The sequence below is a fragment of the Eublepharis macularius genome, chromosome 9 (genome assembly GCF_028583425.1).
Source record: "Eublepharis macularius isolate TG4126 chromosome 9, MPM_Emac_v1.0, whole genome shotgun sequence".
Taxonomy (NCBI): domain Eukaryota; kingdom Metazoa; phylum Chordata; class Lepidosauria; order Squamata; family Eublepharidae; genus Eublepharis; species Eublepharis macularius.
In genome coordinates this window covers 5,331,392-5,357,320 of record NC_072798.1, presented here as the reverse complement: position 1 = coordinate 5,357,320, position 25,929 = coordinate 5,331,392, and the positions used below count along the sequence as shown (strand labels likewise).

Genomic DNA, 25,929 nt, shown 5'->3' with positions numbered 1-25,929 from the left:
GTAGGTTGGCAACTACCCATAGGCTTGTAGGTTGGCAACTACCCAACTGTAGGTTGGCAACCTGTAGGTTGGCAACTACCCATAGGCTCGGGGGGAACCAATGCTCTCGTCCAGGCATAGACGCAGTCACACTTTGCACATCTCCTTTTTGTATTTATATTGCCATGTTCTTTGACAGCGCTATAAGTATTGTTAACTCCAGCTTGGGAAATTCCTGGAGATTTGGGGGCTGAAGCTAGGGAGGCAGGGTTTGGAGAGGGGAAGAGACTTCCGCAAGGTCTAACGCCAGATAGTCCACCCTCCAAAGCTCACCTTTTCTCTAGGGGAACTGGTCCTAGAAACCAGTTGCAATTCCGGGAGGTCTCCCGGCCCCACCTGGAGGTTGGTAACCCGATGCCATGCAAGAGGAAAGAGACGGAGGGGTTCTCTGCCCCCCTCCTCTCCCCTCCCCACGGCAGCAGTTTGAAGCAGACTGCTGTCCCATAAATCCTATTAAATGAGGGGAGGGAGAGAAATCGAAGGGGGAAAGGGCGCTGCCTTCCAGGCCGGCCGAACTACAATTCCCATGATTCCCCGCGGCACGCCATTTTGCAAAGGCGCGTCCCGGCATGCCGCGCGCTGCGTCGTTGCCGGGCAACGGCTGGTCAACAAGATGGCGCGGCCCTTCTCCCTGGAGAGGGCCGAGAGGGAAGCCCCTTTCGGGGCCGCCCCCGGCGGCAAGCCGCGCCTCAGCGGCGCCCCCTCGGCCAAGACCCTGACGTGGCGGGACCTGGGCGAGCGGTCGCTCATGCAGCGCTCCTGGATCGCCGCCCCGTTCGCCACCTTCTCTTCCCTCCTCATCCACCACCTCGACGACGAGCTCCCCAAGGAGCTGGAGGAGGCGGAGCGGCCCGCCTTCGTCTCCGAAGAGGAGGAGGAGGAGGAGGGCGAGGAGGAGTCCACCGAGTCCGAGCCGGAGCCGGAGCCGATGGAGGTGAGGCGGCCCCGAGGCGCGCCCCTCCGCGCCCTTTCGCGCATGCGCTGCCGTCGGTCGGTGGGAGAGACCCCTTTGGGAAGGCGCCGCTATGGGGGAAATTACGGGAGCGTGGAATTCGGTGGCCGCGCTATTCCAATAATTACGGGAAGGAATTACGGGAGTGTTGTATTATCGGGTCCTCTACTCTAATGATTATGGGAATGAGAGGGGCTGTTGGGGACAGGAAGCACTACAAGAGGAATTAGGGGAGTGTAGTGTTTTGGGATGCACTACTCAAATAATTATGGGCAGGAACGGGCTTCATTGGGAGAGGCATCACTACAGAGAGAATTACGGGAGCATTGTATTTTGGGGTGCACTGCTCCAATAGTTAAGGGCAGGAGCAGAGTTATTGGGGGGTTAGGCGCTGCTACAGGGCGAATTACGGGAGAACGGCATTTGAGGGATCGCACTACTCCAATAATTATGGGAAGGAGTGGGCTCTTCGGGGAGAGGAGCTGCTATGGGGAGAATTACGGGAGTATTGTGTTTTGGGGTGCTCCACTCCAATGATTACGGGAATGAGCGGGTCTGTTGGAGGTGGGCGCCTCTACAACGGGAATTACGGGAGCATTGTATTTTGGGGAGCTCTGCTCCAATAATTAAGGGCAGGAACAGGATTACTGCGGAGAGTCACCATTACAAGGAGAATTACGGGAGCATGGCATTTAAGGGATCGCGCTACTTCAATAATTATGGGAAGGAATGGGGCTGTTGGGGGTAGGCAGCGCTACAAGGAGCGTTGTGTTGGGGGGGTGCACTACTCCAATAATTACGGGCAGGAACAGGTTCTTGGGGAGAATTACGGGAGCGACGTGTTTGGGGCTTATGCTGCTCCAGTAGGGTTGCCTGTTCCTAGTTGGGAAATTCCTGGAGATCTGGGGGGAGAAACCTGGAGAAAGTGGGGTTTGGGGAGGGAAAGGACCTTGGCATGGCATAATTCCATAGAGTCCACTCCCCAAAGTAGCCATTTTCTCCAGGCGAACTGATCTCTGTGGCCTGGAGACCAGTTGTAATTCCGGGAGATCTCCAGCCACTACCTGGAGGCTGGCAACCCTATGCTCCAGGGAGAAGTGCTGGAGATTGTACTTTTGCAGTACAAATAAAATTACTTTCCACCTGGTGGCCAGGCTTCCTGGAGCGACACACAGCCTCTTCCTTGGCGGTCTCTCTCCCAGATTGTTGCTACATGCACTACGAGCGAGGACATGAACTGCTCGACAGTCATCAGGGAAGGCACACATTGAGCATCTCTCTTTGCCACACAGCATCCTGCCGCATAGGAGTGCGCCCTTGAGCGCAGTGGCTGAGTGACCGAGCGGCAATCAGGAAGGCGCTGGTGTGAATTTCACCTCTGCCAGGAACTCATGAGGTGGCTTTAGGGAAACGGTTGTATCTCTGTCTCATCAGCGCTCCCTCTGCAGTCTTAGGATGCTTCCCTACCCTGCAGGGTTGTTGTTAGATTTGCAGTAATGTGATGCATTCGCGAGAGGATGTTGGGCTAGGTACACCTTTACTCTGATCCAGCATGGCGGGTCTTGCATCCTTATAGTTGATGTTTAAAGGGAGGAGGAGAGATCTATCCATGGCTAATAACTACACCAGTTGAATGGAGATATTCAGAGGCAGTAAATGCTCTGAATGCCGGTGCTGGGAGGGGGCAGCCGCAGGGAGTGGTTTTGGCCACTTTGGCCAGTGGGCCTTTGAGGGACACATGACTGTGGGGGGCCCTCTGTGGAATACCGTCTGCCTTCGATGGACCACTTCTCTGGCCCCACCCAGCTGTTCTTGTGCGATGCAGTTGAAACATGCCGAAGTGCCATACAAATGCTTAGCAGTGGGATTGCTGTCTTGTGCCCAGTGCATCCGGGCAACCATTTTTATCCGCCACCTGATGTGATCTCCTTTCTGCTTGGTGGCTGGAGTGCTGCTGGAACATGCGCTGCTCTTTAGCCTGGATGTGTGCTCCAGTGGTTGTGTGAACTTGGCCCCTGCTGGGCTGTGCGTCTGTTTTCCACTGCAGGCTCATGCCCGTTCTGATAAGATTTTAACCCTGTATGTTTGGCACCAACAGCCTCTCTGTGTGCCTCTTAAGCACCCAACGTTAATTGTTCTCTCCGTTACAGGTCCCGATCCATATTGAAAGAACGGGAATGCTTTAATGGATCTGTTTTGAAAGGCAGTCAGTTGTCTAGATACAACATCTACCTGATTTGTTTGTTTGTTTATTTCAAGGCAGCTCCCAAATAAAATAAGAACAAAGCATAAATGCAAATTATTAAAATCTCAGCCAATAAAAAGGCTTCAGGCTAGAAGCAGATGGTGAAAATGGTTAAAGCACCACCCTCTAGCCTGGGGTAATGAGAAATATTTTGTCCTGGTGCCTAAAAGAGTGTAGGTGCCATCTGAACCTCAGGGAGGGGGGAGTCATTCCACAGGTGATGCGCTACCACTGGAGGGGGCTGTCTCTGGTCACCACCTGCCTCACCTTTCCAGGTGGGGACACAGAGAGCAAGGCTTGCAAGGAGGATCTCAAACGGTGGGCTGGACAATATAGGATGAGGTGGCCGTTCAAGTATCCTGGATCCAAACTGTCTTAGAGCTTAAGAACCAGCACTTCAAATTGGGTCTGGAAATGGATGGGTGGACAGTACAGTTCAACACAAGGGTGACACAATCCCCATATTCCTCCCTGAAGAGTAGCCCCATTTTCAGCCACTCAGACAGTTTTGGTCGGCCGCTCAAATAAGAGAGGCTGGATTAATTGTGAAAGAGGTGCTGTTCCGCGAGTTGGGGCGGGAGAATATTCTTTAATTAGTTTGAAAAAGAGAATTACATGGAGGAATTTATGGCTGGCTGAGGTGTTGCCTGCTGAATTACCGGGAGCAAGAGGGACAAATTGAATTATTAGTGCGGAGGACTATATACTACACTCTGAAACATTTTGAGCGGCTGCTATGGACTGATTTATGGGAGGCAAGATGCTACTAGGCTGCAGGAGAAAGAGGTGGGCTACTCAGTGAATTACGACGAGGCTCAGAGTAGCGGATGTCTTGGTAGGCAAGGGGGAGCTGCTACTCCCGGTCTGCTGGCAGAAGGGAAATAGCAGTCGCTAGATTACGAGGATGAAATATTTCACCCTGAAAAATCCAGGGTGTGTGGGTATATGTGCTAAGGAATTGTACAGGGTTAAACTGGGTGAGTGTGAATTTGTTCAGTTCAGTGACAACACATTTTTGTGGTAGATTGGCTGTTCTTCCAGGTGTGTGTTGTCCAGGTTCTGGGATGCAACTGGACAGGTTCAGGGCAACTGCAGTGCAGGCTAACTCCCCGCTGGTTGATGTGGTTGAGAAGAGATCGTTGTGGGATTCTCGTGGGCTGACTTTGGCTTCCCACTCGTGCCGAGTGTTTCCCAGAGTTTAAAATGGCCCCAGGTTTTCTCCCAGGTTTGCACTAAACCAAAATCCAACTGGAAATATGGATGCTGAATAAGCAAAGAATTAGGGGTGTGGAGGTGGCATTTTCCCTGCAGGACAAATTTCCACTTCATGGGATTCTCCAAGCCTTCACTGCCTTGAACAGGCCAATTTCCCCATCTTCCTTAATATTTTCCCCCTTTAATGGATTCTTAATATTCTGGGCATTATGGAGCATACTCAAACATCATCAGGTCTGGAGGGAGAGGGGGGGTGCCTTTTTTTCTTTTTCATTAATTTACCAAGTCCTCCCTTTTTCCTTTTCTTCTTGCATAGCTGGAGTGCCCTCTGAGTATATATAAACTCCTACCTTATCTGGTTTCTCTGCTTTTATGTCTGACACATGGTGGCCATGCCCTACCCTATTAGATATAGTTAAAATAGGAAGAACTTCCAGCCACTCCCGGCATCCGGCTACACTGTAGCTGATTCCGCACACGTTGGATAATGCACTTCCAATCCTCTTTAGAGATCATTTGGAACTGAATTTTTCGAGTGTGAAACAAAAAATCCACTCGTAGGCAGGTCAACCCACTTTGATTATTTCAGGCCGCTGAGTCGTTCTTCTCTCTTGCGCTCTCAGGAGGAATTTGACGGCGTGCTGGATGAAGGTACTGCTTCCGAAGCTTTGCACAACCTGGGGCGTTCAGCCTCTGGCACAGAACATGTCTACCTCAATCTCTCGCTTACCGTGAGTAAACAACAGATATCCTTTGCTGATAGGTGGCGCCTCCTACTTACAACCTGAATATTGTGTCATTTGCAGATAGTTTCAGGTGGGTGGGCACGTTGGTCTGTGGTACAAGAGCAAGATTCAGGTCCAGTGGCACCTTAAAGACCAACTAGATTTCCAGTGTAAGATTCAGGTCTAGTAGCACTTGAAAGACCAACCAGATTTCAAGGGTACGAGTTTTCAAGAGTTGGAGCTCCCTTTGTCAGATACAAGGAGTGGAAAAAGGAAAACGTCATTATAATCCAGGCAGAGAGTGGGAGGGGCATTATAAATTAGAGTGTCAGGAAGCTAGTTATAATACATACTGAAATTAGCTTGACAGAGCCTGAGTGCTTTGTCCCTTTGCTCCAGTGCCCTGGGATAGTCAAAGGGACTAGTGGCAGTCTACCCAGGCAATTTATTTTATTTATTTATTTTATCATATATTCCGCCCTCCCTGCAAGCAGGCTCAGGGCGGATAACAGCATTGGGAGACTCTCTCTCATTGCCCGTTTTGTAATTTGTGTGAAGCCAGCTTATAGGGCAATGTGCAGCTCTTCCCCTCGGCTGGGTCGAGGCAGTAGTGCCCCGTAGCCGTGGCAGTATTTTATAGTGCTCCGGCTAACAAAGTTCCTACTTAATTTTTTTAAAAATTAATATTTTTAAAATAAACATTTTCAATATATATATTTTAAAAAATTAAAAAATCCCTGATATAAGAGTCAAGAGTTTTCTGGCAGCTCATTGCAAGAGAGGTTTCTCAGCTGAGCACACAATGGCTCCAAAGTAGTATTGCCAACTCCTTTTTGGGAAACTCCTGGAGATTTGGGGTTGGAGCCTGGGAGACGGGGCTTAGGAAGGGGAGAGACCTCAGTAGGGGGATAAGCAGCCATTTTCCAAAGCAGCCGCTTCCTCCAGGGGAACTGTTCTCTGTATTCTGGAGATCAATTGTAAATTTGGGGAAATGAGAGCCAGTTTGGTCTAGTGGTTAAGAGTGCGGGACTCTAATCTGGAGAGCCGGGTTTGATTCCCCACTCCTCCACCTGAAGCCAGCTGGGTGACCTTAGGTCAGTCACAGCTCTCTCAGAGCTCTCTCAGCCCCACCCACCTCACAGGGTGTTTTGTTGTGGGGATAATAATGACATACTTTGTAAACCGCTCCGAGTGGGCATTAAGTTGTCCTGAAGGCCAGTATATAAGTTGATGATGATGATGATTAAATCTCCAGGCCCTACCTGGAGGCTGGCAACCGTCCTCCAAAATAGCATGCCAGCCAATACAGAGTAGAGTAATCCAACAGTGCAATCAGCTGCCTAGGGATGTGGTGAGTTTCCCCCACTGGCAGTCTTCAAGGAGCAGCTGGACGAATCTTTGTCAGGGATGCTTTAGGCTGATCCTGCACTGGGCAGGGGGTTGGACTGGACGGTCTGTAAGGCCCATTCCGGCTCTAAGATTTGACAGATGGTGAAAGCCTCCCAAGTTTCTAATTCATGTGACCTATCAGGTTTCTTCTTGGTCTCTGGTATGAAAATGAATCCAAACAAATCCCGTTAGCTGTAACAGCCAAGTTATATGGGGAGAGGCCTGCCGGAAGGCATTTTGCTGAGGCCCCTGAGGCCTGTCTACTCAGCCCTGCAGATACTTAATATTTATTTATTTATTTTATTTGCCTAATTTATGCCACACCTTTCTTCCCAATGGGCACCCAAAGTGGCTTAATAATTTTTTTCTACCTGGACTGCTTTGAGTACTAAAGTTGCGTAGGAATGTTTGAAATAGTAACAACCTGTTCCGTGTAAATGTAAGAGTACATTTGGCCCATTCTTAGCAGACCAACCTGAGATTATCTTTTGCCGATTCATCTTTTGAAGGGTGTGTGTACGTGGTTGTGCCTATACCAGTATTCCAGTTTTCCTTTCCAAAACTCAGAGCTTTGTGCTATTAGCCTAGAAACCGAGTCACACAGACATGCAGTGTGGGTAGTTTCAGGTGGATAGCCATGTCGGTCTGTAGTAGAAGAGCAAGATTTGGATCTAGTATCACCTTAAAAACCAACTAGATTTCCAAGGTGTGCACTTTGGAGAGTCAAAGTTCCCTTCATTGGACTCCATGTATCTGACGAAGGGAGCTTTGACTCCCAAAAGGTCATACCCTGGAAATCTCTTTGGTCTCCAAGGTGCTACTGGGCCCAAACCTTGCTCTTATACAGGGTTGGTGGAAGTGTGCCTTGATGCCTTCTCGAGAGAAGGGCCAGTTACACGCTCTCCCTCTTTCCCTGCAGGATCGCTTGCTGAGCAACGTTAGCGTCCTCTCCAAATACGTTCACCTCGAGAAGCTGGATCTTTCCCACAATAGAATTAATGGTATGTGGTCGTTGCTTCTGCAAACTTCTTGGTTGTAAAACCATTTCAGATTAAGGGGAGAAAATGCAGCCAACCGGGCAGTTCTTTTATTACAAAACGCAATTCAGGGCTTCGCTTCTATGGCTCAGCAGAATAGACTGGATATCCTTGAGAATGATGGGATGGCCGCACTCAAGCTCATATCGAAAGCTGTAATGACATATGCTCAGAAACTAGAACATAAAGATTATTGCCCAGTTTATTATCTGGAAATAAAATGCAAACAGCCGTGTCAGCTCTGAAGCTGGGGCCTAGATGGGATGTTAGGAGCTACCCAGACTGAGTCAGACCAATGGTTTGTGTCGCCGGGGACCATCTGCGGCAACTGGCACATGCTCTCCAAGGTCATAACCGAGGTCCTTCTTAGATACATCGCCTGAGATCTTTTCAGTTGGAAATGCCCGGAGCTGACATCGTACGAGTCAGTGAGAGCCAGTGTGGTGCGGTAGTTAGAGAGCTTGACTAGGATATGGGAAACCAGGGCAGAGCCAGGCAGCTCTCTGGGTAACCTCGGGCCACTCATTCTTTGTTGACCCTGCCTACCTCACAGGGTTGTTGTAAGGAAAGGGAGAACACTATCTGCTGCCATGAACTCCTTGTAGAGAGGGCCAGGATCAAAATGTGATGGCGGTTGTGTACAGTGAATGAGCGCAGCCCTGGAGCTTTGTCTTGTGGGGTGAAGCCGGCTTATGGCAGAGCATGTTCTTTGCAAGCGGAAGGCCCGAGGTCCCTGGCAGCTCCAGCTAAGAATGTTGGGTGGCAGATAAAGACCTTTTTCTGCCGAATCTCTAAGAGAGCTACTGTCAGCCAAACCAGACAGTTTTGAACTTAGATAGACCAGTGTTCTGACCCATTATAAGGCAACTTAAAATGTATTTATTATTAAATTTATAGTCGGCTCTCCCTGCAAGCAAGCTCAGAGTGGATCACATCAGTTTAAGAACATAAAATAAAACAGTTAAAACCGGTAGCATAAAAGAGCAGATACAATTCACAAATCCACCCTCGGCAGCGCACATTGCACAGTCCCGTATACAAGCCATTTTGGGCCCGCAAGGGCTGCTGGCAGTCAGCAAAAACCAGGGAAGGGACACACACCCCCTCTGGTAGGAGGCCGAATTGGAGGCCCGTTTGTCAATTTGCCAAGCAATATCAAGTCATGTTGCTTGTATACCTGCCAGGCTCAGGTTTCTGTTCAATTGATTGCTTTCAAGATAATGCAGCGACGGGTGGATAAAGGTACCATCAGCTTTAGCACACTGATCTCTAATTTACAGTATAACAAAGCACCTACAGGACAAAGGGCCTAAAATATGGCCATCCACACAGAGAGACATCGAGATCCAATTGACAGATCTGAATCTGGGACATTGGTCTTCAAGTAGTCGCTTTGCCTTGATTAGCTAGCCTTGGAATGACATAATTGCTGTGTGTAAGGAGCCATCAGGTCACAGCCAACTTACGGTGACCATTCCTGGAGTTTTCAAGGCAAGATTTGGCCAGAAGCGGTTTGCCATTGCCCGCCACTGCATAGCAACCCCGTTCTTCCTTGGTGGTCTCCCATCCAAGCACTAACCAGGGACGACCCTGCTTAGGATCCGAGATATTACAAGAACAAGTTAGCCTGAGCCATCCAAGTCAGGGTAATGTTATTGCTGTAATATTATTACTACTTCTTTGGGAACAATTATAATCAGGATCCTCGTGACAAAGTTACGAGGGGGAAGGGAAGAAGAAAATCAGTTTGCCTGCTCTGAGTAGGTACTGAAAAGCTGCAGAATGTGGGGTTAGTCACAAAATTCTGCTTCCTAACCATGTGCACCTCCATTTACTTTGAAAACACAAGCTTCTAGTCCTTATTTTGCGAAGACATGCTTAGATGTATGTGGATAACACCTTGCCCTTCCTTCTGACAAGTAGAAGCAGAAACGGGCAGACTAGCAAGAAATGTGGGATAAATATGCTCAATTTGATTAATTTATAGTGTGTGGGATTTGGCTTTTCTTACCGCAGTTAATTTTTAACTCTTATGCAGCAATGCTGTTCAAACGAAGGTCAGTTCTGGCCTGTTCCCCCTTTCCCGCCCCATTATCTTGCCTGTCTCTCTCCTTCTTTTGCAGACCTCTCCTGTGTCAGTTACATGCCTCACTTGCTGGACTTGGATGTTTCCCATAATGAACTGACCACATACTTTGACTTCAGCCCCCCTAAGAATCTCCAAGTAAGGAAGAAAACACAGCTTGGGGAATTCAGGTCGCCTTGATGCGGATAGCTTTTGTTTGGCTAGCCAACTCGTCTGAGAGTTCTTACAGGCAGGATCTTTTTGCTTTCTACTAGCTGTAATTTATTACTGGACACGAGACAGTCACATTTTAATGTATGAAATTTCCTCTCTTAGAACTTCTTTGCACTGCCAAAAAAAGCTCCTGTTAGCTGTGGCCCCGGGGTAAAACCATCCCTCGTGCTACGTCAAGTCTAGAACCTGTGTAGAGCATTTTCTCGTTTAGTCCTTAGTGGTGAGATTTTACAACTGAATTTATGAACAAACCTAGATGAAATGTCGAAGGCTTTCATGGCCGGAGAATGGTGGTTGTTGCGGATTTTCCGGGCTGTATAGCCGTGGTCTTGGCATTGTAGTTCCTGACGTTTCACCAGCAGCTGTGGCTGGCATCTTCAGAGGTGTAGCACCAAAAGACAGAGATCTCTCAGTGTCACAGTGTCTGTGAAATGTCACAGCTGCTTGCGAAACGTCAGGAACTACAATGCCAAGACCACGGCTATTCAGCCCGGAAAATCCGCAACAACCATCTACATGAAACGTCTTTTATACCTAGGGTCAGGAAAAACAAAATCATCCATAGGCTTTGCAGACAGTTTTTTTCTTTGCTCTTTTCCTGCCGTCTGCCTTCCTTTGTGGCTTCCCTATTTGCTCTGCTTCCTTCCTTCCCCTCTGCCTTTCACAATCTCCCCCAATCCAGCTCCAACAGATAAGCTTTCAAGCACTTCTAAAAGATGCTCAGACTTCCATGTGGGTGAATTCCCAGGGCAAAGGAGTTTCAGGTAGATAACCATGTTGGTCTGCAGTAGAACAGCAGGATATGAGTCCAGTGGCACCTTGGAGACCAACTGTCAGCCCCTGGCAGTTAGATCCCTTCGTTCTCCACAGCAAGCACAGAGGTGATTTGGTTGGAGTAACATTTATTAGAGATCCATCAGTTCAGGTTGATCAGACAGTGGAAAATTGGCAGAAGTGACGTGTATAGGAAAAGCATGGTTAGTTATAGAGGAAAGTCCCAACCCCCAGGTTAGTAGCCCAGTGAAATTCTGGGGCGAATGCCAGAGACAAAAAGTAGCAAAGTTTAGACTACGATATTCAACAAGATCAAGCGAGGAATGAAATCGTCCTTGTTCTCATGGCAGACATGATTCAGTCTAGCGGCGTCTGGCTCCAAGGCCGTCGGCTGCCAGAGTGAAAGTGTTTAACTTCAAAGGAGAGATAACACAGTGAGCTTCTAAACAACAGGCATTGAAAGGCCCTCGGAACTCTTCACAGTTTCAGAGGTCTACTGGATAGCATACATCCCCCCCCCCCGGCATGTATTGCAGGCAGGCATACATGACACCAACAAGATTTCCAGGGTATAAGTTCTCGAGAGTCAAAGCTCCCTTCTTCAGATATCTGAAAACGGGAGCTTTGAATCCATTTTTGTCACTGGATTCAAATCCAGGGGAAGGGAGCTGCTCAGGTCTAGGTCAGCCTTTGAGAATATTGCCTGTGTGTAATGCCAAAAGAGAGTACGGGGGCATTGTTAAGAGGGCAGTGTCCATCTAAGATGTTTGAATAAGGTCTAGAAGAGCAAGAGAGATGGTCGAGCCCCAGCTGCAGATGAAAATGTTACTTCTTTCCAGCTGAAGGTCTGAAAGACTAGGCCCCAGGATGCTAAATGGTTGGTGCCAATTTCACTTCCCAGAAGCTGCATCAGGAAATGAAACCAGTACCAGCAGGCATTATTCATTTATTCAAGTCATTTTAATCCTGTAGCAGACTTGAGTGATATCAAAAGTGGCCCTGAGTATCAAGAAAGGACCCTTCACCCATTTTGCCACTGCTCTCCATGGCATTAAAATGGGAAACCCAGTCTTCTGCGGAACGGCGTATGTCCATTGGTGCCAAGCATACCAGAATCCCTGGATCAGCACAAATGGTTTCAAGTGGCACTTAATTTTCATAACTTTTTTTTATTATTCATAAACATGAAATGCACTGTTGTTGGTGCTTATCTTTTCTACTCAAGTTGGATAGAAGGACCTGCTGGTTTCCCAGCTCAGCCACTAGGAAGTCTCAGACATATGTTCCCCCCTCCCCCGCCCGCCCACTGTTCCCTCTGCAGGTAGTGAATTTTTCATACAATGAGATCCCAGCAATGCGAGACCTTTCTGCCTACCAGTCACTCAAAAAGCTCATATTGGACAGTATCCTTTTTGGTGAATGGAGATTCTAGAGAGAAGTCTGTAAAGAGCTTTTAATTCAACCCCAGGGCCTTTTAAACAAACACAGAGCTTTGTTCCATAAACCAGCTTGGCTTTGAAATCAATCTGATATTGATCTTGTTATAATCCCTAGCCTGCTGTATCTGGAGGGCTCAGGGTGTGGTTTAATAAAAACAGATTAAAAATCAGATCGAGTGCTAGAGGACGGATCTTCCAGAGGTGCAGTCATGTTAATCTGCTACAGGAAAAATAACAAAGGAGTCTTGAGGCACCTGATGGTACTCATCTGCTGTGACATAAGCTTTCATGAACTACAGGCCACTTCATCGGATGCCAAGTCCTCCTTTCTGATTTAATTCCACTGAAATCCAACTCAAGTGTCTTACAGTAATTCCCAAAGGCAAGTGAGCCAACGTGCTGATCAGCCAGTGTTGTACAACCCTTGCTAGAAGGATCCAGTGAAAAGGGCTGGAATAAGCTGGTCTGGGTGGTGGAGTTGACCAAGAGCTGAGCGCTCCTTTGGGGGATACTGTTGTCTCCCAGGGAAGAGAGGTTACTAGAGATGGGCACGAATCGAAATACAAACCAAAGTTCATCACGAACCAGGCCACTTTTTGGTTCGCGAACCAGCAGTTTGTTGGAGCGCATTTTTGACGAACCACGATGAGCCGCTATGATTTTTAGGCTGGTTCATTTGGTTCGTTTTTTGGTTCGTCACTGCAGGCAGCCTGGCGCCGATCAATCAGTTTCCTAGGCAACAGGGGGAGGGGCTTTCTGCAGACCACCTGCTGCCCCAGAAGTGACGTATTCACAAACCAAATGAACTGGTTTGTGAACTGGGCAATTTCATGCTAGTTCGTCGTTTGTGAAATGTGACAAACCACAAACTGCAACGAACTGCCATTTTTCCAGTTTGTGCACACCTTTAGAGGTTACACATCCAGTGAGAGTCCTTCTCAGTATTTGAATTCAGGGCAAGGTCAGCATGGTGAACGTTATCTTGGGGTCTCATTTAATCCTTTATTTCAATTAGGTTAACAGAAAACAATAGAAATATTTAGAAAATGACATTTCAGACTTTAAAAGTGTTATTCTAATGAAATTATTCTTGTGTTTTGTTTGTGCCATGTATTAATAGTCTGGATTATGGCTGATTAGTAGCAGTGAGATCATATAATCTGTGGGAACTCTCTTCTTGCATGCAAATACCACCCTTTGGCCTCTGCTCCTGTGGCCAGAGGCGTAGCGTGTGGGGGGTCAGGGGGGCGGCCGTACCAGGCGCAAAATTTTAAGGGGGCGCCTCATCCATGCCCCGCCGGGAACATCCCTTCACTGCTGCCACCTGCCTCAGCGCCCAGTGAGCCGGACGCGCCAGCAGCGCAGCAGGTGGGCAGGTGAGCAGGGAGCAGGCATTGGAGAGGCAAGCGGGGAAGTGAGTGGGGAGGTGGCCCACCTCCTCGCTTCCCCGCTTGCCCCTTACCTCTTTGCTGCAGCTGCTCGTGCAGCTGCGGCAAAGTGGTACGGGATAGTGAGCGTCCCAAACCGGAGGAGTGCTCCTGGGTGAGGGGGGTGCCCCTGTACAATGATATCACTTCCTGGAAGTGACATCATCATGGAGGGCTGGAGCAGTGTGCATGCGGAGAGGGGGAGAAAAAGCACCTCCAGCCCCAGGCGACACTGGACCACGCTACACCGCTGCCTATGGCTGCCTTGGCAAGTGGCTCATCCCACATGGAGGGTTTCGGACCCCTCCGTCTCTCTTGGTCTGCCCCAAATCTTATCTCTCCCACAGCACTTTTTTCTTGCCCTTGGAGATTGTCGGGAAAAGGCGGGCATGGCCTCTTAGGCATGTTGGCAAAAAAAAAAAAGGAGGGGTAAACCTGGCGAGAAACTTTTCTTAAACTTTTAAAATGTCACTATTCCTGATTACACATTGAGAGCAAGAAAGAAGCTGGCATGAAAGAGTTACGGCCCCTGCCAGTCAAGCATCTGCTCATCTTACGGAAGCAGGCTGGCCCAAAGTCATTGTCCCCCGAGTCTCCCAAGGAAAGAATAAACAAGCCGGGCGCCCTGTATCACTTGGATACAAAGCCCTTGTGCTTTAACTTGCTTTCCCAGATTGCAAGAACTGTTTCAGCAGGGATGCTTTGGTCTGTGGACCAACCCTTTGGAAGTGATTTAATTGAGTCTTAACAACTGGATCACAAGAATGGTTAAAGGAGACATAAGAGAGTTAAGGAAGAGCTCCAGGTGCTGCTGCAAGCCACTCCATTACTCTCACACAGACTTGTCTCCCAACGTACCTGTATAGTTGTCATTCCAGAATCAGAGCCGCTATTGCAGAAGATACCTGCAGTTCAGAGAGCTCAGGGAAGTAAGCCAGTCCATATGCCACTGCTTCTATCCCTAGCCAGTCTGAGCTTGTGGGTGGAGGGGAGGCAGAATTTGTTAGTGTCCTTCAACGCTGGGATTGTCCAGGCTTAGATGTTGTCATAGCAACCTGCGAAGCTGCTTGACGGTGAGTCACCATTGTTCAATATAGCTCAGTATTGTCCGCTCTGACTGGCAGCAGTCTTCGGGGTCTCAGGTGAGAAAGTTCTTTCCCGGCACCTGTTATGTGAGACCTTTTAAATGGAGGTGCCACAAATTGTGGCTGGGTGTCATGTAACTGGGCGCCTCAAGCCATACACCCATGCCCTGCTGCTCTGACTGCGCAGTGGTGGCTACGATCTCTGCACACCAGCTGATCCACTTGTGTCGCCTCCCAGCAAGTTATAAAACATCCTCCTTCATCATTTAAGATGGAGGCTTGGCAGTGCCCCCTTTTTATACGATCACAACCCAGAGTTTCAGAATTCCAGGTTCTGCTCCAAGCAGAAGGAAGCTTTGTGGGGATGAAAGGCCCGTGGTAGCCGGAGCAAGGAGATTTTACCTGCTTCGCACAGTTTGGGCTGGATAAAGAAAGCACCGCTGCCCTCACCCAGTTCTTGGACATGAATCCCACCTCCAAGCCTTTGCACCTTCCATATAAACTTAGAGTCTCTTTACATAAGACGTCTGACATGTGAAGAACACGTGTCGGGAGGTGCAATGGTAGTCGGGAAGGGTAGTTTAAAAAGACAGAGCCGGCGGCCGGGCAAAGGCTTTGCTATACACTGGAGCGTGAAGGAGCTATGAAATGCCAAAAGGGAAACTTCCGCACATTATAACCTCTCCAGGTCCAAACCTGGTTCTGGAAGGCAGCTCCAGCCCATTTCCATTCCTGGCTTTCCTCTGTGATCCCACACTGTATTAGACTGGAGAGATAAAACTGACAGAGCCTTTGGGAGGCAAAGATGAAATTAATAAACCTTCTGAGCAGCGATCTCTGCTGGCTCTGTCTTTTTAAACTAAGCTTCTTGGCTAACATTGCCTCTCCTTGACAAACACGCGCTGAGGCTTCTCGCGTAGAGAGACTCTCAGAAGAGGCAGAGTGGAGCTTCTGTGTTTTTAAAGGAAAAAAACCACTTCCAATTGACAAATCAAAGAGGGATATGGAAGGTTAACTATGATGAATCTTTGACATCTGTGCTCTTTGAGAAAGAAGCTTGGAAACGGACCTTACAAGGATCTGGACCGTCCGTTAGAGAATGCAGTCACAGAACCAACTACGTGTACCTATGATTATAGGTCTTTTTGATCTGTGACATTCACAGTGTCTGGAATTACCCTTATACTGTACCTGTATTGTACCTGTATGCAAGGCAAATCGAGTTCTATATGAGAAATAGTGTCATAGGATGCCAAAAGCAATTGCACTTTAATAACATCCATGATAGCACTTTGAGCACGGGACACTTTAATGAATTGTTTTTAGAACGCATAAGATGCCTGTATAATTGAGGTCTAGGGAGGTTGCAATATATGGTGTAGTATATGGTTGTGTCAAGAGAAACAAAAGAATATACAAATTGTTTATTACATCCCTTACTCTGTATAAACAAATTTGTGAAACAGTACTCAATTAATATATCCTTTATTAAAACAATTGTGAAGACATAATACCACACGGGAGATTCTCTGTTGTGACAATTACATTACCGTGTTGCTCTATTTTGTTGTACCCATATGTTGGGCAGCCGGCCGGTGGACACTGAGGCTGGTGGGAGGCTCAGTGAGGATCTCATGCCGGCCTCAACCATACGCCTGGTGGAACATCTCCGTCTTACAGGCCCGCCGAAATGATAGAAGATCCTGACGGGCCCGGGTGTCCTCAGACAGAGAGTTCCACCAGGTTGGGGCCACGACCAAAAAGGCCCTGGCCCTGGTTGAGGCCAACCGAGCCTCCCTGGGGCCAGGGACCTGATAGTGGCTCAGGGGCCACATATGGCTCTTGGACATGCCACTCATGGCTGTTCTGGTTGCTGTTCGACAATGTGACGTGCCCCATGTTTCAGAAAAGTTAGTAATGGCCTTGCCTGGTGGGACTCATGGTTGGCATGTGGTTCCCACCTTGAAACCACCACTCCTGGAGGAGTGGATAAGCTGCGAGCTTCTTTGAGGTGCAGGAATGGAAGTAAATGTGGTTAAGAGCATAAGAACATGAGAAGGGCTGTGCTGGCTCAGACCACAGTCCCATTCAGTCCAACGTTCTGCTCATATGGTGGATGAAGAGCTGTCTTGAGGTTCTTTCGGTTGATGGTAACTGTGAAAGTGGCTCTCCGTGAGCCATGGCCTTAGTACCTCTGGTCTAATTCCTTTGTAAAGCCATCTAAGTGGCTGGCCATCTCTCCTGTTCCTTTTCCTCCAGACATGGATGCTACGTCTGCACAACCCATCACTTGCTTCCTTGTGCAGCCAGTTCCTCCCCAGATTTGGCCCTTCTTTTGCTGTTTCAGCACAGCAAGGAACATAACCACTTGCCCAGTGGATTCCATTTCAGCCATTGTTTAAAAGTTTGGATATAAAGAGCTGCCCAGGTCACATTATTGGCACATTGCACAAGGTGTTAAGGTCAGATCGCTCTTTTCAGCTCGTGGCCCAGCAGTTCGCCACTTTTGCAAATATAATTTCTCCTTGCAGAAACAGAATTTGGCGAGAAAGAAACCGAAGGGCAGGGGAGGCTGATTGTGTCTCATCCAAATAGAGCGATTAAAAAAAAAAAGTTTGCTTTGAATGTGAGCATTTCCATGTCGATGCTTCGCTCTTCTGCCCTGCCACCATCGAGATAGCAAGATGAACGGCGACATGAACAGCAGAGAGGCTGAAACTGAGCCAAGAAAAGAGTAGAATAACATGCAATCCTCCCTCCAGACTGAAAAGTTGCCAAACTGCACCCAGTCTGAACCTTTCACATGATTCTGAAATTGGCTGTTTCGCTAGACGGCTACCCCTTCTCCGGTTGCATCTCAGTGGTCAAACCCCATGCGTTGCCGCTTACCATGACAAGTAGATTAATCTTCAAAGTGCCAATAAAGGGGCAAGGGTGTTCTTTGACTGGCGTTGGTCATACGCTACTGGCCGTGTGTGACGTGATACCAGAAATGTCTTCTGGAGTGGAGGTCTGAATTCGAGTCCCCACTGTGTTATATGTAAGCAGAGCAGCCTTGGAGCAGCAGCAAGGTCACCTGGCCAGGTGACCTTGAGCCACTTACCTGCCTTGCAGAGTTGGTGTGAGAATAAAATGCGGAGGACCACGTACCCCCTCCTGGCTTCTTGGAGGAAGGGCAGAATAAGCATTTCCAAAAGAGATGGGAATGCCAAGTTTTTCACTGGAGATATTACCTGGAAGCAGGGCTTTTTTTCTGGGAAAAGAGGCGGTGGAACTCAGTGGTGGAACTCAGGACCGCACAATGATGTGACTTTGGGTCAGCTGGAACAAGGGGGGAGTTTTTTAAAGTTTGAATCGCCCTCGGCAAAAATGGTCACATGGCTGGTGGCCCCGCCCCCTGATCTCCAGACAGAGGGGAGTTTAGATTGCCCTCCGTGCCGCTCCAGTGGTGCGGACGGCAATCTCAACTCCCCTCTGTCTGAAGATCAGGGGGCGGGGCCACTGCCCATGTGACCATTTTCAAGAGGTGCCGGAACTCCATTCCACCATGTTCCAGCTGAAAAAAAGCCCTGCCTGGAAGTAACCCTAGGAATTGAGTTAGGGCGCCACAAAGGGTGGCATAGCAGGAAATAGATCTAACCCCCTGGAGTTGTCTGGAGCAGATTTCCTTCCTTCTGTAGGAAAACTTGCTGGCCGGTTGTAAATTGTGTTTTTCTGTGGGAAAGGGCAGATGGGAGGGTTTGTGCCGTTTGGATTTTCTTCTGTAAGCACCAAAAGATCTCGAGCCTTTGAACCCCCTGAAGGAAAGACAGCCAGACAAATTGGTTCTTTTGTAAGCCACAAATGAACCCGCACACTTGTTTCTTGCGCAAGAGGCCCTTTCTGAACTGTCGGAAACAAAATGCCTCCTTCCCTACTGCAGTGCAGATGGAGAAAGATTATTAAGGGTTTCCTTGACAGTTGTGCACACATGCAGGCAAATACACTTGACAGGGTTATAAATCTGTTTCCGCAGAGGCGTTGCCTGAAACCCGAGAAGAGGGATGCATCCTCCCGAGGTCCTGGTACCTGACGAAGCATTTGCAGCGGCCCATTAATACTCCACCAATTGGTTTAACACCGACTGAATTCCCACACTTTATTGATGATCCCACGTCCCACTTTAAATCTTTCAGAATTTCTGTAGGGTAGGGCCTGTTTTATTACTATTGTCTCATTCTTGGTGTAGTTTTGCTATGAGAACCATAGGAAGCTTGATCCTCATCTTGGGGCACACAAATATATAAGGAAGCTTTTAGGAAAGAATTCAGAGTGGGTGATGAACTCTTAAGTCCCCTGGTCAACAGCTGATCTTTAACAAGAGCTGTCATTCGAAATGTGCCGTGTTTGCAGTGCCAGTCTCGTTAGCACGGCCCATTGATTTCTGAACAAGTCAGGACATGAGCAAAAAGCTTCTTCGACCCATTCTGCCCCAGCAAGAAATGCAGGATCGGTTTGGACGGAGTCCTCTATTAATGCAGCTCAGACCCACGCAAAGGGCACCTTTAACTTCTTCTCTCCCATGTGAATAGCAGCAGAGTTCTTCCCTTACCATCACTACCCCGCCTCCTGAATCTTTTTTATTTATTTACGTTATTTATAGCCTGCCTTTCTCATTGAGACTCAAGGCAGATTACACAGGGTAGGACAATGAGATCAAACGTTCCAAAAACTCCGCAGTTAGGTATGGATTGTAGAAATGTTAATAGAAGCAGAGGCCGATGCAGAGCTGTGGACAGTGTTGAAACGAAGTGTAACATGATGATATATTAAACGACGTGGAAACGACTCCGTTGGTACACAGTAGTGCAGTCCACAGTCCCTGCACTGCTTACTCTCTGCACCGCTTACTTACTATCAGTCCAGCCCTCTTACCTGTGTAAAAAAAATCCTGCTGAATAATTCAGTTTTATTTATCTGTTTATTTATTTATTTGACTTATATCTCACCCTCCCCACGAATGGGCTCAGGGTGGCTCACATCATCATCATTAAAACACAATAAATTAATAGTCAACTTTAAAAACACTTGAAAACTTATATTAAAATACTCCGGCGCCATTATACATAGGCTACTTTGGATACTAATAAAAGATCTACCTAAGTTATAGCTGTGGGTAGAACGCATAGCCAAGGGCAGTCATAGAAGAGGCAGCGATCTTAGGATAAGAGGGGACATCTGCTGGTCCTCAACCAAAGGCCTGGCGGAACATCTCCATTTTACAGGCCTTGTGGAACTGTAATAGGTCCCAGAGGGCCTGGATCTCTGGCGGGAGAGTGTTCGACCAGGCTGGGACCAGGGCAGAAAAAGCTCTAGTGGAGGCCAGCCAGATGTCCCTTGGGCCGGGGACCACCAGGAGTTGTTTATCTGCAGAGCGCAGCACCCTGCAAGGGACATAATGGGAGAGGCGGTCCCGCAGATATGCCGGTCCTAGTCTGTGGAGGGATTTAAACACCAAAGTTAACACCTTGAACCGGATCTGGAACGCCACTGGAAGCCAGTGCAGCTGGCACAGCACAGGATGGATATGCGCTCAAATAGGCGTGCCACGTTTTGTGTAGTTTGCAGCAGGCCAAGAGAGTGGGGGCCTCCTAACCTCATCAGGCAGGTGGTTCCATAAGGCGGAGGCCACAACAGAGAGTGTGCATGTGTGTGGGCAGCTGTTGAGTTTGCCCATTTGCAGGGTGGCACCTGCCGAAGGCCCTGTTCAGATGAGTGAAGGTGCTGTGGCGGGGTATAAGGAGAGAAGTGGCCCTGTAGGTATGAAGGACCATGGGCAACGTTTGCCTGAGACGCACAAAAGGTGGACTTTAGCAGAGCCCTTCTGGCTGTTCAATATGAGGGGAGCAGTTTAAAGAGGGAATTAGACAGACTCATAGAGGGAAAAGTCCATCTATGGTTACTAATTGCTGTAGCATAGTGGTTAAGTGGTTGGGCTGTGAATCAGCACTCTGCTGGTTCAAATCCCACTCCTGCCATGAGCTCAGTAGGTGGCCTTGGGTAAGCTCCTCCTCTCGGCCCCAGCTCACCAGCTGTATTGTGGGGATAATAATAACACCAACTTGTTCACTGCTCTGGATGAGGCACTAATCTGTCTAGAAGAGCAGTATATAATCACAGTTATTATTATTTATTATTGTTAAGTATAGAGAACCTCCATATTCAGAGACAGTAGACCTCTGTGACCCGGTACTAGGAGGCAAAGAGAGGGACGTGGCCTTGGCCACTGTGTGAAACGGGATGCAGAACTAGATGGGCCTGCTCTGATCCGACAGAGCTCTTCTTCTGTTTTGATGTTCTTAAAGAGCTCGTTCCCTGCGCTCTGCCTTGCATGGCTGAAAGTGGCTATGATGTGAACAAAGAAGGGAGGGGATGTCCTTGCTATCAAAAAGCTATGCTGGAGATGAAATGAGAAGCCCCTTGGGGCTTCCCTATGCTTCCAGTTGCTTATTCTTAGGTGATCTCAGCGTGGAATTATGGTCTGGCAGCTACAACGCTGGTTTAAAAGATCAAGGACAAAATCCCAGCCAGGGCTGGCCTCAGGCATTTTGCTGAGCCCAAGTGAAAAACCAAAGAGGTACACCTGCAAGATTCCCTTTTGATATAGCAGAGAACGCTGGGACGCAGTTCTCAATATCATCTGGGAATTTGCACTGTTTGGGGCAAGAGTTGAAATCTGAAGCCACCACTTGCCTCTGTCTTTCAGCCCACTCTTTTGGGGCATCTAGGAGTGCGTACTTCCAGGCAACTGAAGGACAGCGACCCTAAGCTGGCCTCCCTTTGCAGCAGCAGCATGGCTTCTGCCTCACCAACCTCTCGGAGTTCTTTGAGCAGATTAACAAGGGTGTGGATAAGGGTGATCCGGTAGATATCACATCCTTGGACTTCCGAAAAGCTTTTGACAACAAAGACTCCTCAGGAAGCTTAGCAGCCATGGGATAAGAGGATGGGTCCTCTTATGGATCAAAAATTGCTTATATGACAGGGAGCAGAGAGTAGGGATAAAAGGAAGGTCCTTGCCATGGAGAGAAGTGAGCAGTGGAGTCCCACAAAGATCAGTTTGGGAACTGGTATTATTTAATTTGTTCATAAATGATGTATTGTCGAAGGCTTTCACGGCCAGAGAACGATGGTTGTTGTGGGTTTTCTGGGCTGTATTGCCGTGGTCTTGGCATTGTAGTTCATAAATGATCTGGAATTGGGGGTGAGTCACGAGGTAGCCCAGGTTCCAAACAATAACACATTATTCCAGATGTTCAAGTTGGATTGTGAAGAATTACAGGAGGATCTCTAAATTGGGTGAATGGGCAACCATGTGGCAAATGAAATTCAGCATGGGTCATGCCCATTGGAACAAAACCCCCAAACTTTAAATTTATGTTGATGGGCTCTGAACTGGTGGAAACTGAGAGGGAAAGAGATCTTGGGGTCGTAGTGGAAAATTTGCCGAAAGTGTCAACCCAGCGTGCAGCAGCAGTGAAAAAAGCAAACTCGGTGAATTATTAGGAAAGGGATTGAAAATAAAATGGCCAATACCAAAATGCCTTTGTATGATGTGGCCTGATTTTGTGCAGTCCTGGACACTGTATCTCAAAAAGGATATTTCAAAGCTGGGAAAAGTGTAAAGGAAGGTAACCAAGGGGATGAGGGTGTTGGAGAACCTTTTCTATGAGAAAAGGCTGAAGAATCTGGGACTTTTCAGTTCAGAAAAGAGACGGCTAAGAGGGGACATGACAGAGTTTTATAACATTATCAAAAAAAGCAAATAGTACTACCAGATAATACTAAAACTCAAGGGCACACAGTGAAATTGTTGGGAAATTCAGGACCGACAAAAGGCAATCTTTTGTTTATGTATGTATGTATGTATGTATGTATGTATGTATGTATGTATGTATGTATGTATGTATGTATGTATGTATGTATGTATGTATGTGAAGAGCCCCGTGGCGCAGAGTGGTAAGCGACAGTACTGCAGCCCAAGCTCTGCTCACGACATGAGTTCGATCCTGGCGGAAGCCGGGTTCAGGTAGCCGGCTCAAGGTTGACTCAGCCTTCCATCCTTCTGAGGTCGGTAAAATGAGCACCCAGTTTCCTGGGCGTAAAGTGTAGATGACTGGGGAAGGCAATGGCAAACCACCCCATAAAAAGTCTGCCAAGAAAACGTCATGATGTGACATCCCCCCATGGGTCAGTAATGACTTGGAGCTTGCACAGGGGACTACCTTTACCTTTATGCATATATGCATGTATGTATGTATGTCATTTATAGTTCGTCTTTCTCACTGAGACTCAAGGCGGATTACACAGTATGAGATTAGTACAATCAGTATCAGAACATTTCCATACAGTGTCAAGGGCATGTCCATAAGCAATGTCATAGGATTTTACAAAGATATAGCATTAGTAAGGATCCACTACAAAGTTGAAGAATTGCTGAAATAGAACATAATCAATTCTAGGACTGACATTAGATAACATGAAGCACAGATAGTACATAGGAGTATATATTCAAAGCAACAGATAGGATGTAAGGCAACAGAGTGGTGAAGTCTATGGTCCCTAACTCATTAGTGAAGCATCTGAGACTCCCTCCCTACAATACTTCCCTCCGATCTGAGTAAAAAGCCTTTTTGAATAATTCAGGTGGGGGCTCTCCTGACCTCCTCAGGCAGGCCGTTCCACAGGATAGGGGCCACCACCGAGAAAGCCCATGTATGGGCTGCTGTTGATTTCACCCATGTGCAGGCTGGCACCTGCAAGAGACCCTGTTCAGATGAGCAAAGCTGCCGTGGAGGGATATAGGGAGGAAGGTGGGCCTGTAGGTGTGCTGGGCCAAGGCCATGAAGAGCTTTGGAATAATACCAATACCTTGAATTGAGCACAGTAACTGATAGGTAGCCAATGAAGTGACTGTAGGATGTGATTGATGTTCATGCTCCTGCTCACTCCTGCTAACAGTCGGGCTGCAGCATTTTGCACCAATTGGAGCCTCCTAGTTAACTTAGATGGGAGACCAAGGTATAGTGCATGACAATAGTCAAGTAAGTAATTAAACAGAGGGGGTAATGGTAGCCATGAGCGTAGACAGCTTTGAAAGGGGATAGACAGATCCACGGAGGAGAGGTCTATCTGTGGAGAGTAGCCGTAGTGGCAAAAATAACAGAAACAACTCCTGTAGCTTTAAGGAAAGAATGCCCCTGGAACTCTTAGCGGCTGTTTGGGAGTTGCTAGGCAAGCACAACAATATTGCCAAGCCTTCCAAGCCGTGGTTTCTGTAAAGCAGAGTAATGGGGGCTGGGTGGGCAGCAGGAGCCGACTGGGAGACCGAAGCAGCCTTGGGGAAAGACCCACCGCCTCCCTCCACTGTTACGACTCTTGATAGAAGATGTGGCCCAGTGGTGACAGCTGGAATCCCATACTACTTGATTTGGCCCAGCAACAGCAGGCACCGTGGGGCCCAGCCAGACTTTTTCTGGGGAAAAGCCGTTGAGTAAGGAAGGAGACAAAGCTGAAAACCTAAGCAGACAAAAGTAGGTTAGCTGATGGGTGGGAAGGAGTGAAGGAAGTAGGCCCAGCAGTGGCAGCCACTGGGGCCAGACTGTGGCAAACAGCAGCCACTGCCCAACTGAAACTGGCCGAGCACTGGAGGCCGCCGTGCAACTTGGCCAAACTTTTCTCTGGGAGGTCCTGCCAAGAGTAAGGCAGGAGGGGAAGCTGAAGAGGGGGAACAGATGAAAGTAGGTTGGCTAGTGGGTGAAAAGGAGAGGAGGAAGCAGAAGAACGGGAGAAGCTGTGGAGGCCTCCAGGAAAAGGGAAAGATCAGAAAGTGGGGCGGGGAGTGCAAGGGGGGAAATGAAATTGGAATTTTCCAAGTGGTTAGGTAGACTTTGAGTGGAGCGGCCACAGGGTGCCACGAGGTTGCCAACGCCGGTGAAGCATTTGTAGCTGTGTTTATTTTGGTGGCCCTTCTCAGGAAGGCTTCCTCCCTTTGTGGCTTGCACTCTTGCCCGTTCAATATTTTGCAACGCGCTGTCATTCCTTAAGTCCAATACTGATGTACAGATAACAACATAGAGGAGATCTGCGGCCTGGAGAAGTGTCAGAACTTGACGTATCTCAGCCTGGCAAACAACCGGATCGCGGCCATCACCGGCCTGCAAAAACTTCCCATCAAAACCCTCTGCCTGGTAAGTCTGTCTCCTTTTCTGAGAAAATCTCCTTGGAGTGGTCTTGTGCCAGTCATGTCCCCTTAGCCTCTTTGCGGGGTGGCTGCTAGGAAAAATAACGGAGGAGGCGAGAATCGCCTACAACCACTTCTGTGCTCCTTGAGAAAAAGGTGGGATAAGAACTGACGTAGACAGCCCTGATCGTGCTAATGAATGGAAATGGTGTGCCAAGGATCGAAGGGCAGAGCAAGACCTTACTTGGTTATTGTCCCCAACCATTGTGGGGCAGATTGCAGCTGTGGAAGAGGGGCGTTTTTTCAAAAGGGAGATTGGTGCATCGTAGAGCAGCAGTTTAACTTTCCCCTTGCAAAAAATGTCACCATGCCCAAGTCTTACACCTGAAAGGGAACATTTAATGATGCATATAAACTTTCTCTGGAGGTGCGTGTGTGTGTGTGTGCACTCACATGCGCATGTGCTGGTGGTAATACTTGGTCGGAGAATAGCCTGATGAAGGAACAAATTAAACTGTTCCTTTCCCATGCATCAGTTTCCCCCTTTAAAATATAATAGTAGCTGCTCTCACAGATTCCATTCTGATGAGAACATGGTTCTAATTTGATAAGAAGATGGCGTGGGGGGTGGGTGGGGGTGAGACTTGCTTCTAGGCACGATACTAGAGATAGTTTTTGGTGAGGAAGCCATGATGGGCTGCAGTAGAACAGCAGGATTTGAGTCCAGCGGCATCTTAGAGACCAACAAGATTTTCAGGGTGTAAGCTTTCAAGAGTCACAGCTCTTTTCTTTAGCTGCCGCTGGACTCACATTCCGCAGTGCTAGAGATTTACCCCTTGGGCAATGACACAAAATAGTAAATCAATAACACTGTTACCAGAAAATAATTTGGTTTTTGGTTGGCTCTGAGGCTTTGGGCATGCAGACCCTCGGTCTCCCTCTTATGAGAGTCATGCTACTTCATTCCTTGCTGCAGGCCAGTGACGAAGGCAATATCGGCTCTCTCCAAAGGGAGGAGGAGGAAGAATAAGGTGGCAAGAACCTCCTCTCTCCTTCATATCCGAGGTCCTGCAGGCCCCTC

General features: G+C 48.2%; 1 protein-coding gene across 1 annotated transcript in view; it reads left to right on the top strand.

Moving 5' to 3' along the window:
- Nucleotides 1-652: 652 nt before the first annotated feature.
- The window catches only part of LRGUK (leucine rich repeats and guanylate kinase domain containing), a 99,850-nt gene continuing 74,573 nt past the window's right edge, over nucleotides 653-25,929 (top strand). The window contains exons 1-6 of the mRNA XM_054988580.1: nucleotides 653-973; nucleotides 5,075-5,182; nucleotides 7,485-7,566; nucleotides 9,726-9,826; nucleotides 11,997-12,078; nucleotides 24,731-24,855. Of these exons, the coding sequence (XP_054844555.1) occupies nucleotides 653-973; nucleotides 5,075-5,182; nucleotides 7,485-7,566; nucleotides 9,726-9,826; nucleotides 11,997-12,078; nucleotides 24,731-24,855 (819 nt within the window). The remainder of the gene's footprint in view (nucleotides 974-5,074; nucleotides 5,183-7,484; nucleotides 7,567-9,725; nucleotides 9,827-11,996; nucleotides 12,079-24,730; nucleotides 24,856-25,929) is intronic.